Source organism: Gossypium hirsutum, chromosome A07, assembly GCF_007990345.1.
Source record: "Gossypium hirsutum isolate 1008001.06 chromosome A07, Gossypium_hirsutum_v2.1, whole genome shotgun sequence".
NCBI classification, from domain to species: domain Eukaryota; kingdom Viridiplantae; phylum Streptophyta; class Magnoliopsida; order Malvales; family Malvaceae; genus Gossypium; species Gossypium hirsutum.
Genome location: NC_053430.1, coordinates 97,900,956 through 97,915,353, shown reverse-complemented (window position 1 = coordinate 97,915,353; position 14,398 = coordinate 97,900,956). Strand labels below are relative to the sequence as shown.

At 28.0% G+C, this 14,398-nt stretch overlaps 1 protein-coding gene across 1 annotated transcript; it reads left to right on the top strand.

Moving 5' to 3' along the window:
- The first annotated feature begins 12,100 nt into the window (after positions 1 to 12,100).
- On the top strand, positions 12,101 to 13,580 carry LOC107926404 (BAG family molecular chaperone regulator 2). Its single transcript, XM_016857254.2, has 2 exons — positions 12,101 to 12,529; positions 13,008 to 13,580. The coding sequence occupies exons 1-2, from the start codon at positions 12,265 to 12,267 to the stop codon at positions 13,238 to 13,240; spliced, it is 498 nt and encodes a 165-aa protein (XP_016712743.1). The 5' UTR covers positions 12,101 to 12,264; the 3' UTR covers positions 13,241 to 13,580.
- Positions 13,581 to 14,398: the final 818 nt, after the last annotated feature.

Below are 14,398 nucleotides of genomic sequence, written 5' to 3'. Positions count from 1 at the left end.
GATCAATTATTGTAGCGGTGAAATTAGTGATCGTAGCAATAAGATTAAAATCAGTAGTGAGATTTGTGTTTGGATTAAAAAATAATGATGTCAATCAAAATGATTTTTTGGACATTAAATTAAATTTATGTAAAATTGTCTTACTATATGCAATTCATTACAATTAATAATATTTATAAATATGTTTATTTATATGTTCGAGTAACGTAAATGAAAATATTAAATATTGTTAAGAGGGGTCAACTCTTTTGGAGAAGTCTTCAAATTCGAAGTGTCATTTGTTGAAACCTTTTTGAAATGGATTTTTATTTTTTTAAAAAAAAGAGCTAAAATGGATTCGCCACATATCCTTTTTTATTTAAGTATGATCGGATCACTTCAAAGTTTTATTACGTTACTAAAATGTTAAAATTATTTTTGGTCTACAAAAATTTGAAAAAACGGGTTTGGGAGTCGGTTATGTACGAGGAAGGATTAGCACCTCATAACGCCCAAAGTTGGTACCAAAATGATTACTTGGTGTCTTAGTGTCGAAAGTTAAAAATTCGAAAATTTAAATATGATCCCTCTTTGCACGATTTTTTAATTAAATCACTTAGTTAAGTCAAAACTTATATAAGAAACCTTCTTATTTCCAGATAACCAAAATGAAAAGGTCATATCCCGTAAGTTAGGACACGACATCCTGAATTCTCGAAAATAGAATTGCTCCTTATTTAATTATTATTTAAATCTATTGTGTTTTTAGTTTTAAAAGGATGTTCAGTTATTTAGGTTCAAAGAGAAAATCAAACCCGTAAGCTAGGGTATGATTTCTCAAATCTCTAAATAAGAATGTTGCATTGGTTTTAAAATTCCCCTTTTTATGCATCGAATAAAAATTAATGTAACACTTAAAACGATGTATATTTAGTTTATTTGGGCAAAGTATGAAACGGGCAAATATGTTTAAACACAATGTATGATATAGTGATAATGAAATAATATAAAATGGCTATATGAGTAAAATATTAGAATGATAAATAAATAATAAATAAAAGAATACTATAATAACAATAATGTAATAATAATATTATTAATAATCATATCATAATAATAAAATAGATAAGGTAACTTAAAATAAAATAAAAATGGATTAAAAAATAAATAGACATGACATGAAAGTGCCTCGGGTGGCGTGCTTGCGAGTTAACGACGCTGGAGGTTAGGATTTTTTTGTTCTATTGAAAAAATGTTTAGGTTATTGGGCTACTGGGCCATTAGGGTTTTTTTTGGCCATTTGTAATTGGACTTTTATTCATTTGGTTTTATTTATTTTATTATTTTTTGGTTTATGGTGGGTTGGGCAAAATTGGCCTATTACATCGTTTGTCAAGTAGTTAACCGATCTCCCAATAATTGATGGTATCATTCCCTAGTAGGGGGTTTGTCTCCCATACTTTGTAGAGAGTAAAAATCAAGCTAAATTGTAAAAGTCTAATCGTTATAGATTTTTAACTGGCCAAAGACTTAGGAACTTAAACTGCAATAGCCAAAGGTCCCAAATGGTAATTAAACTATTTTATAATATGAATTAGTGGATGATGAAACATCTCACTTAGGCTTAATTAAGCTTAAAATTATGTTTACTTAAATAAGGTTAATTAGGTTAATCAAAGATTAATACATGTATAAATAGTTGAAATTGTTGAAGGAAAGAGAAACATTCATCTTTCTCATCCTTTCATAGCCAAACCTCCATTGTTGAGAAAGGAGAAAGACCTTTCAAAGCTTTCACCATTCAGTCATTATTAAATCAAGAATCGGATCAAAGCGAGATTAATCATGGGAAAACTAAAATTTTCATTAGACTCTGAAGAATCAATTTGATGATATTTTGACTAGGTAAGTTCATATAGAACTTACTAATTTATTTTATGCTATGTTTGAATTGTGTTTTGTTTCATTTATGTGTTTAGATTGAAGTGCATTTAGTGAATTTGGCATATTTGGCTTAAAATGGATTGAATTGAAAATCATGAGAAAATTGGCTATTACGAAAAGGTTTGGAGTGAAAATATGAAAATTGAATGTTTACAGGATTTGTAATGAAATATGTCTATTGGTACAAGTTTGATAATGATATGTATATGACAACAATGTTCATGTGAACTTCGTAAAAGGTTAGGATACATATGGCATGCCATTAGGGGTTATACATGTAATTGATTCAACATTTTCATATTGTTACGAGATCTACCATTTGTTGCAGATTCTCGGGTTATACATATCGTAGGTTTAGCCCGGACGGGTAACCTCGATACAAGGTCAGCTTGTGTGAGTAATTCCACTAAAATGTCAGCTTGCAGAACTGCCCAGCCGGATCAGCAGAGAAGCATGCACACTATCCCCAGACAGTAGTTATAAGTTTGTTTTGAGTGTAGACTATGTGACATTTACTTAAGGTTTATTTTGTGTAACAGAGCATTTTGAGTTTGGTAACTTCATGTTAATGGTGAAGATGATTAACCTTGGATATAACATTTGATTTGAAGCTTGTTTGTGCATGGTTTTGGTCAAGCTTGATGTCTTGTTGAAGATGATTTTCTTTTGATTAGTATGACATGTTAAAATTGCCTTATGGGTTATATGAATTGGTCAATTTGAACTAAGGCATGTGAAAATGGTACGTTATATGTGAAATATGTATTGAAATTGTATGTATGATTATTTGGCTTGAGTTGTGCATTTGGTATGTGATTTGCTTCGGTTTATTTTGGGACCATATAGGTTTTATGTGCAAATTTGAATGAAATGAAGTTGAGAGACATGCTTTTGATAGATTTGACATAGGTAAAGTTGTAATGGAATGTATGAGACATCATGGTTTGATTTTGAATTAATTTTGGGTCATGATAGATTTGGATCTAGTTTAAATTGGTTTGGTGACTTGTTGGAATGAATTTCCCTTGATAATGATGGTATGCTATGGCTTGAATCAAATAGGTAGATGTGTATGACTTGAATTGGGACCAAATGGTTCATTTTTGCCAAAAACAAGGTCCACGTGCCAACGACCAACCTACCTCGTCGCAATGTTCACCAACAGTAAGTGACATTATGACGTGACATCCTATTTTGAAGACGTCACAACATGGAAGAGATGACGTCACGACGTGATCCTGAATTTTTAAAACTTTACAATTTTATTATATTTTGTTCTTGGGTTGAAAAAAGAGCTTTCATAAGCTCGATTAAGACTTGAAATTTTATTGTTTAACCTGAAATGAATGTGATTGACATTGAATTGTATGTGTGAATGATTATTTTACTGTGAATTTGACTGTTTGTTGCTCTGGCAACGAATGTAGCATCCTATAGATTGGGTCCGATGATTGAGTTGGGCGAGGGGTGTTACAACTACTCGATTGGAGGTAGGCTTGTTCATGGACCGGGATGCCCACCCAAAATTTAGGAGGGTTCAGAAAAAAATATTAGGCCCATAAACGAGATTCGAAAAAAAAGTTAAGCCCATTTAAAATATGGGTCGAGCTTGAGCTCGAGCTCAAAAATTCAAATCTTGAGCCCCGCCTGACCCGTTCTCTATATTTATAATATATTATATTATGTTTTTTATATATATAATATAATTTATAACACATAAGAACTAAATCTATAGTAATATAAAATACTACAATGTAAATATTAAAAAAAAAGTTAAGATGACTATATATAAAATTTTAATAAATGAAAAAAATACAAATATATATTTTTAAATATTAAAAAAATTAATATGGACGAGCTTAAAATGAGCTTAGCTTAACCATTTACAAACATTAGCGGATTTTGACAAAATTCTAAGCTCATATTTTAGTTCGGGTTGAACTTGGATAAGTGTAAAGTGTGTTAATATCATGTTTAGACTTACCCCAAACTCGACCCAACCCAATCCATGAACACTTTTAGTTGGTGAACTTGTAAAACTCAGAAGAAAAATATCTACCTAAGATATAAGAATAATTATATAGCTAACTTGAAGGTGTGGAGACTCGAACCATTATTCTAAAACTTATAAAGCATTTACTTTGCAACCATGAGCAAATTAACTCAATTCCTTTGATTCAGATTTAGTAAAGAACAAGAAAGGCTAAGCAATCTATGCTGGATATTGAGAATCTCAATCTGGAAACAACAAAAGATTTTGATCATCAATAAAATCATATCTACATAACAAGACAAATACAAGTTGCAACATCATTTGTTTTTGTTACTATGATTAACATACAGGGAATCATATCTATATGTTTCTAATTTTATAAAGTTTGATATATAGCCATTAATGGACCACCATGATTGAGCTTTGAAATCACACTTCCATAGACCTTAAAATCTTCACCAACAATCATAATCGGCTTGGGAATGCATATGCCAAGATGAAGTAAATCTTGTGGGTATCTCTTGCTATCATCTTTTGGGTTAATATATTTGTATTTAAATTTAGTTTTAATATATAATTTAATATTTAATTTCCATTATAGAAGTTGGTATCGAGACCAAATGGCGTTAATTTTTTTTTCACTTGATGATGAATATTTGACATGTGGCCAATATGATGCGTCATCTCAAAAATTAAAAGTATATATATTTTCTATTTTTATAAAAAAGTTTATGTGATTTATGAGTATTTTCATGATTTTGATTTGTGTAATTTTTTTATAAAATTTATAAATATTTTTTGATATTTTATAAAATATTATAGAAATATTTTTTATACCAATTAAAATTATGTTCAATTGATTGTAGACATTAATGTCGTGATTAATTATCTTTAATTGCCCACATTTAAAATTGACAAAGATTAAATTGCTTCATTCTTTTAGAGGGATCAATTTACTCAATTTTGAAATTAAGAAGGATTGAGAGGTCTCTATGTTATTTAAAGGACGAGTATTAAATATTTTTATACAAATAATAAAGAAAAAAATTTGAAGAGTTTGGAAATAATTTTATCCCATTTTCTCTCACATTATTTATTTTTTTGAAAAATTTATCTACTTTTATATAATTTTTAATTTTTATAATTTTCAATTTTATTATTATATATATAATCAGGATTAAATTGACAAAAAAATAGGATTAAAAATATTATTATATCAATTAAAAAGTGTTACTTTATTGTTGGATAAAAAAATTAAAAAATGTTAATGATCAAATTTTAACTTCTTTTAAGTAAGTTATCAAAACAAAAATTTATTTATAATTTATTGAATAATAGTATAATTTACCCTTAATTTTAGAAGAACATATTTCAAAGAGGAAGTAATTATTATTGAATTTCAAAATTTTGGGAGATAATTGGATAAAACTGGAAAAGGTATATCATAATCCTAACATAGCAAAATCATCATAAATGTCTCTCCAAATAGAATATGCAGCATACTCTAGTTACAATTTATGCAATAAAATTATTATTATTTTAATTTAATTATAATATATATGTAATAGCCTGAATATTCAGTGGTGTCGGAATGGTGATTCGAGATCACTAAATCTGACAAACGAGTAGAAAATATTATAAATTTAGTAAGTATAAGTTAAATGTGAAGTTAGAAAAATTTTTGAAATAGTGAATAGTGTACTAGGAATAAATATTAAAATAATTAAAATAAAAAAACGAGGTATCGAGACCTCGAAGATTTTAAACTGAGCCATAAATATTTTAGAAATATTTATAGAGTGTCATTGAGTTGGTATTAAAGTTTCGTTAGAAAATTTTAACGTTTGGATAGTTAATTAACTAAAAAGGACTAAATTGAAAATAGTGTAAAATTTATTAAATTGTGATTAAATAGCTTAAGTGACTAATGAGGAGGGATTTAAAAGGCAATTAGGCCCAAATTTTATGGGCTGGACGGTTGGGTAAGAAAAATCAGCAGAATGTAAGTAGAAATAGGGGCAAAATTGGAAACTTAACAAATTAAACATTTAAAACAAAGACAAAAGTGAAAAATCTAGAGATCTCTTCACAATTTATCAGCAAAAACGCCATAGGAGGTCTGAAACAAGCTGGTTTTTCATATATTTGAATTATGTAAGTTTAATTCTTGATTTTTTTCTTCTAATTTTTGTGATTTTGATACTTTTACAATTAGGCCCAACTAATTATTTCATTAGTTTTTGATTTCATGGCTGATTTTGAAAGTTTCTATGAATACATGCTGGAAGTATATGATGAATGAACATGGAATTAAAGCTTTAATTTTGTTATATGATGATTTTATTAAGTAATTTTGATAGAAATTGATTTTAGGGACTTAATGGTGAAAAAGTTGAGAATTAAGGTTTGGTGTTGCGGTTTTGAGTATGAAAGGCTATGTAGTAGTTTAAAATAGTTGGAAAAGGTGTTAATTGAGAAAAATTAGATCAATTGAGGGGTTAATTGAGTAGGGACCAAATTGTAAAAACTGTAAAGTTTGGGGTAAAAGTGTAATTTCGAAAACTTAAGGGCATAAATTGTGAAATGGATTAGAATAGAATTATATGCTGATGAATGAATAAATTTGTATTTTAGATCGAGAACCCGAAGCAAGCCGAGGAAAAGAAAAAGTAGTTGATTAGTCCCTGAACTTTTGCAAATTCTACAAATCGACCCAGGTAAGTTCATATGGCTGAAATTTAATGATTAAATGTTAATTTCATGAATTATACAATGTATGATGAAATGCATTTATTGTTGAAGTGAGAATAAAATAAAAATGTGAAAATCGAATAAATGATCAAATTAAGTGGAACGCCGGATTTGAGTACATCTGATCAAGTGACAAAGTGATAAGTGGTAGTTTTAGCTACACTTATCTGATCAAGTGACAAAGTGATAAGTGGTTACATTTATCTGATCAAGAAACAAAGTGATAAGTGGTTACACTTATCTGATCAAGAGACAAAGTGATAAGTGGCTACACTTATCTGATCAAGTGATAAAGTGATAAGTGGTAGCTTTAGCTACACTTATCTGATCAAGTGGCAAAGTGATAAGTGGTAGCCTAGCTACACTTATCTAATCAAGGACAAGTGATAAGAGGCCATATGTCAAAGTGAAAGTGAAGTACTCAATTTTCCGTAACCGTTCCTTAATTTTGATCAAGGATAGTAAGTGATAAATGGGCCCAAAGGAATTATGGTAAAAGAATAAGTAGTAGTGAGTTTATACCAAGGAACTCACCAAAGATTGTGGTTGACAGGTAAATTTAGTAATGGTGTATATTGTATAAGTGTACAAGTGTTTGGTAAGATTTATGTTTTATTCCTATGAACTTACTAAGCTTTTCTATAAGCTTACATGTGTGTGTTTATTGTTTTTGTAGATTAACGTATTTATACATTCGGAGGATCGGATCTACATCAAGAATCACACTATCCAGATATACTCCGGTAGATTATGTTAAGCAACTTTTTGGATTTATATGGCATGTATAGGGAATTGAAGTAAAAAGTAAATTTGAATGTTATGGTTACGTTAGATATCGAAATATATACATGTTTTTAGTTTGAAATGGTTGATTGGTTGAACTTCATTAGTATTTAAATGAAGTAGATGAAATACTGGAATTGGTTGTGATTTGAAAATTGCAAGGAAGGTTAGACAATTATAAAGGGGTTATATTGAATTTTTTTAAAAAAATTGCAATGGAGCAGTTCTTGGACAGCAGCATTGATGTAAATTTTAAAAATCACCAAAAATAGTGGAAATAGAATTAGAAGTTGAGTGAGATATGAAATTAGAGCTTAAAGAGTCTACTTTCATATGAAAGAAGTGGAGTAAGCAAAAGAATTATATACTTTTAGATATTTGAATTTTAGTGAAACAGGGCAAGAATGTTTCTGAAGTCCCCTGTTCTGAATTTAGAAATTCATTAAAAATTGTACAGAAGGAATTATGAGTTATAATTTATATGTATAGATTCCTTAATGAGTCTATTTTCAGTAGAAATAAGTTTAATCAACATATGAAGTCTGTAATAAGAGATAATTAAATTTTAGTGATGAGTGGTCAGGATAGTCGATTAGTGAAACAGGGGAGATTTAAACTAATAAACTGTACTAATTGGCTAAAGAAAAAATTCTGAAAATTTTATGGTGAATAGATATATGAGTCTAGTTTCAGGGAAAATTTACGGATCTAAATTTCGAGTTTCGTAGCTTGAATTATAATTATTTTAGTGACTTCTGTACAGGTGGACAGCTTTCTTATGAATGATGAAATTAAATTTGAAAGTAATTTTTTATGCCCGAACTTTTAAGTTAAGTCAAGTAACGCCTCATGCTCGACTCCGGCAACGGTATTGGGTAAGGGGTGTTACAATATATTAATATGAAATCAAAACAATAGATTGTAATAAACAATGTAATGGAATTGTGGATTGAATTTTTTTTAAAAAAAGATAAATTTAATTACTAATTTAACAAAACAAAGGAGTTAAATTGACTTTTTTTAATAGAAATATTGAGTAAAATATTAAAATTTTAGACATGATAACTTATATAGCAATTCACGTGTACTTCATACTATTTTTTTTGAATATTGTCATAATTTTTAAATTATTTATTGAAGTGACATAAAAGACAAATGGTACCATATTAGTAAAGAAAAGTAAATCGACTCTTTTTGAAAGGTTAATTACCAAGTTTGACTAAAACAAAGAATAATGGTCAACTTGATAGAAAATAAAAATATTGATGGCTAAAGTTATCATTATGCCTTTTAGTTTTATAATAAAATGTTGTGTTAATATACTATTTCTTACTTAAGGTAGGTTTCAATGTTCCTTTTGATAGTTGAGGTTTTTCTTTTTTTTAGGACATGCGTGTCAAATATTCAGTGACTCACATAATGACATTTAAATTAAGTACCAAATTGAAAATTGAAGTCAAAATCAAATATTAAATTGAAAAGAATATTAAAATTGGAAGTCATTGTCAATTTTTGCATAAATAAAGTGAGCCAAACCTAAGTTTGCTATGTCTTTCTCTCACAAACCATGTGGGTGTCATTATCATGTTTGAAATAGAGTATATAATAAGAATTGAAAGTTGATAAGATTTGAATAAATAATTGTAATTAATCCTTTAATTTAATACTTGTTTCATAATTTCATCAAATCTTTATAAAATTGTCACCCACTAAGAAAAAAGTTATTTAGAGATTAATCCCTTAGAAACATTCATTGAATTATTGAGAGTTTTATGGATCTTCACATGGGTTGAGAGTTTGAAGCCTTATAAATGAAACACTTAAGCAAAGCATTTTATAAAAGTAAAACATAAATAAATAATAAACATCTCAAAGGACAAGACAAGATCCACCTAACTAACTAACTAAATCATAAATAATAACAAGTTATAAAGTCCAAGACAAACAATTTTGGTACTTTTTTTTAAACATATATTCCATCAAATATTAATTATTCTTACACCATGTTTGATAAATTAGATTAGATTTAATATTGAGAATTGATGATTTTAAGATTAAAAAAATGTCATTGTGAAATGATAATTCAAATAATAAATTTAATTTTCAATCATTTTGGTTTTTATTTTTAAGTTAAAATTAGCCCCAATTTTTTTAATGAAAAAGTCTAATTGTTATTTTTAATAGAAATATTAACTAAAATATTAAAATTTTAAATATAACAGCTTGCATGATAATTTACGTGTACTCTAATTTTTTTAAATTTTTTTTTAAATTTTTATAATTTTTAAATTATTTATTGATGTAACATATAAGATAAAAGTGTCATATTAGCATAAAGTATATGTGGACTATTACGTAAAATGTCACATCAACATCATTAAAAAATTAATGTTTTCATCAACATTTCTATTTAAAAAAGTGATTTTTTTAAAAAAAAGGTTAATGGCTAAATTTAACTAAAAAGAAGAAGAAGAATAAGAGCCAAAATAATAAAATATGTAAAAGTTAAGGGCTAAATTGAATATTATGCCTATTCTTTTGATGGGCAAGGGATTCAGGGAATATATTTTGAACCCATATAATCAAAAACATAACTCATAATTTAATTTAATTTAATTAATTCATGTAATCATATTTAAAATATCACATTTAATAGGTTGGAATTCAGTTTATAACATTTGTACTCTATTTTGTACCAAAGAACTAAATATACCACAGGCAACTTTGGTTGTAACATGCATACTTGTTTTTATCAAGTTGTTTTCTTAGTAATAGGAAGAGGGTGCAAAAGGGTTACTCAAAATAGCAATATTCTATTTAATTAATTAATGTAATAATGGAAGTAGTTATTTTCTTATTGGAAAACCAAACTTGAAAGTTGGAAGAGAGTTATAAATATATAGATGATTGCCTAAGTTACTTGTTGCCACTAATGGAAAAGAGTAAAAGCAAAGAAAGCAATATATGCAATATTTAGTTTGTTGAACAATTAATAATTAGATTAATATAAAGTAAGTAAGCAAATAACAACAATACAAGAGATATTGGGGAGGGACAATTAACCAAAATAATATTCTTATCTTATGTACCTCGTTCTAGATCTTTCATCCCCATGGCGCACCAGATAAGTAAAATCAGAAGATACGATAGATTAAACATTAGTGGAAAGAATATTTCATTCGGTTTGGTTTACATGTAATAAAGCCGCCTTAGCAAAAGCATGAGTTATCTTATTGGCACCCTGACAAATACAATGGAAGAACAACAATTCGAAGAATGATTACACCATCAAGTAATCGTGAAGGATCTTATCAAGCTCAATATCAGAGTTATGAGAAATCGCCTCAATCATAACAAATAGTCTGATTCCATGACAACTTGATCCACACGAAGCAACTTAAGCCAAAAGAGTGACTCTCTATTAGGGGTGAGTAAAATCCGATTTGATTTGAAAAATTTGATAAAAGATTTAAATTTTGAATTAAATAGTTCGAGTTTTTCAAGTTATTTTGATAAACTTGAATAAAAATTCAAATTTTTCAGTTTAACTCGAATATGAATTACACAATTCAAGTTATCCGAAAATCCCAATAAGAAAAGGCAAAACTACGTCGTTTTGATAAATATTTACCCATTAAGTTAAAATGCAAAACTATTATATTGCTTATGTAGTTAAATAATTTTATATTTCGTCTGCTAGTTAAATAATTGGTCCATGTAAACTCAACATTGAGTATAAATAATAAGATTCATTAACTCGACTCGACTTGATTCGAATTTTTTTGACTCGCTTTGATTTGATTCAAAAAAATCAAATTGAGTTCGGTTGCTAAAATAAGATTTGTCAACTTGACTAACTCAAATTTTTTTTACTCAATTCGACTCGATTCGATCGAATGTCCATTATGACAGCATGAATCCTTAATTGTGTTAAATTTTAAGAATTACATATTTAATTTTTTAAACAACATTTAGAAACAAACTTTGGTATAATTACTTATTGCTCCTAAACACCATGATTTAACAACTTGATCAAGTGGTCAAAAAAGAAAGAAAAAAGAAGTTGGTCATATAAATGGATGGTCCTTAAATAAAATCATTACATTCTCTGACTTTTTATGACCATACCTTAGCTACAAAGAAAAATAAGGAATGAAATGTATGATTGTAAGAAAAAAAATTAGTATCCAATCATGTTTTCACATTTTTCTTTATGAGATAATGTGTTCAAGAAATTAATAATAAGTAATTTATTTTAAAATTCGATCTGGTTGAATTAAAAATTAATTAAAGTATTAATTTAAAGAAAAATTAATTAATTTAAAAATTATTACGGGCCAATTGAATTACGATTGAAATAATTTTCTCTACTTTCAAAATGACTTATTTAATCAAATTATTTTAAATAAAAAATATTCATCAAATCTCATGAGACTAATACACAATAAAACTTAAAAACTAATCATTTACTATCAAAATATTATTATGAAAATCCACAATCGATCATATTTAAATAAAGATATTCCAAATCCCAATAGACCCCATGAAAAATATTCCTAAAATCCATCCATCAAATCAATAAGCTATATATATATTTGCCAGCCGACCAATGTTTTTGATTATATGTTTAGGGTTTGGTCCACTAATCAAGCAAGCGTGTTACATAGGCACCCACCACCCATGTGCTTCGTCTCATTTGTCTCCCATGTCTTGTATTATATAACTAGCTAAACCTCAACACTTTCTCTCCCCATTTCTAGCTTCTTAAGCTTTTGACAAACACTAAGGGATCAATCCTAGCTGTTAAAAGGAACATGATGAAGTTGAAGTCTAAGAAGTTTTGCAGAGGCAGCTTTAAGTTTGGGAATGGAGGTGGAAACAATGGTAATGTAAAAAGTGGTGAAAAGGGTGTTGGGAATTGTAATAATATAAGTGAAATCAAATGGGAACTTAGGCCTGGTGGGATGCTTGTTCAAAAGAGAGAAACTGGTTCAAGTGTTGGAGAAGGGATGATCATTGTTAGAGTCTCAACTGTTTCTCAATGCCATGATATCTCCATTGGAGCAACTTCCACTTTTGGTAAGCCTTTCCTTATCTTTATAGCTTTTCTTTTCATAGTAATCAGCTTCAACCAAGGATCAAAATTGAATTATAATTTTTTTTGAGGTTAAGGTGTAATTTAATATCATACTTACTTATGATTTTATCACTTTTGAAAGGACTATATATAAATCTTTTCATTTTTGGGAGTGAAAGTGCAATTTATCACATAATAACTTTTAATTCTATCATTTATTGGAGACTAAAAAATGGTTATTCCATTTGAGGGGAGGCCAAGGCCTGTTTGACCTTCTAAATTCACTCTTGGCTTCAACTATATATGTTTTTATATCATAATTTGACTTATTTGCAAATTTTTTGAGAGAGTAAAGTGTAATTTTATGATTTTATTAACTATAAAGTTTACAATTTTGGGAATCAATAGAACAATTTTACCAAAAAAGGGACCCCAAGGTCGAGTATTGATTGAAATTTGTGGGGAATTTTGTTTATTTAGGAGAATTGAAGATGATATTGTCATTGGTAACAAGTTTGGAGCCAAAAGAGCAAAGACTATTATTCAAAGGGAAAGAAAGAGAAGAAGATGAATATCTACACATGGTTGGTGTTAAAGACAAAGACAAAGTGCTACTATTACAAGACCCAGCCATTAAAGAAATGAAGAAGCTTCATAGATTGGCTTCAACAACCCAACATATTCCCACTACTTATCACACCATAAGTGTATGACAGTCCATTTGATATTATAAACCAACATTGTTGTTAATTGTATTTCACTAATTAACCACCAAAACACAAAGTGTCAAAAATATGGTGAAGTGTTCTTTTATATATATATATATTTCACTTTGATATATAGGTTAGGGACTTTGGTTGTATCCAAACTATATAGTTTAATTTCAAAGCTGATGCATGTCCACCTCATTTTCTATAGTTTAATATGTTTATTAAATATGTACCAAGTTGATATATAAAGCAGTTTATTATTGCTTAAACAGAAATGTATGGTGGCTGGAAAATTTGTAATAATTAAGGGAAGAAATGAAAAGTTGTTGAGTATTTTTCTGTTTCTTGGTGTTTGCCTATTTATATAGGTTTTATGGACATCAACACGTATCCTACCTTAGACTTAAAAGCGTCTTTATGTAAATTCATGTGTGATTTCAAAGGAGAACATAGATACTCTTCCAGCGAGCTCAGTTTGCTAGCACGGTCTGTGAGGTCAATGTCCAAACTCAATGGAAATCAGTACATCTGACTTGAACCTATCCAGGTCTTGAACTGGTGATAACAAATATCATAACAAAAATAAATTAGATATTTTAAGCAATTTGGTGGGTTATATGGTTTAAATATAATGCTTAAAGTAAAATTAGAGTCACAATCATTACTAATACTAAAAGAAGAAAAGCAAAATTCATATTCAAGTATGGTTTCTTGGTTGTACATTTCCATGCCTAAATACATATGGTCCCATTGACAGCTATATTACATACCTTCTGTTTGAAAGTGGCAATATATTTATATCATTTCATATGTTAGGAAAAAATATATATAAAACATGTTAGGTGCACTTAAAAATAATTAATTTATGCTGCATTTTAATTAATTTTTTTCATGGCAAATCCTATGTTATGTTTATTTTAATTAATTTATGCTACATTTTAATTAAATTAAATGAAGTATTATATATTAATTAATATATAGGTCCAACAATTAAATTATTATAAAAACTGAAATATTAAGTAATAAATGTGTTTACTTATCATAATTTTACGAATAAATATTTGTGTATTTTATATTAATTTTTTTTATCTTGTGTAACGCACGAATTAATTGTATTCATTAATGAGTATATATTAAATTATTCCATATTAAAATTTATTT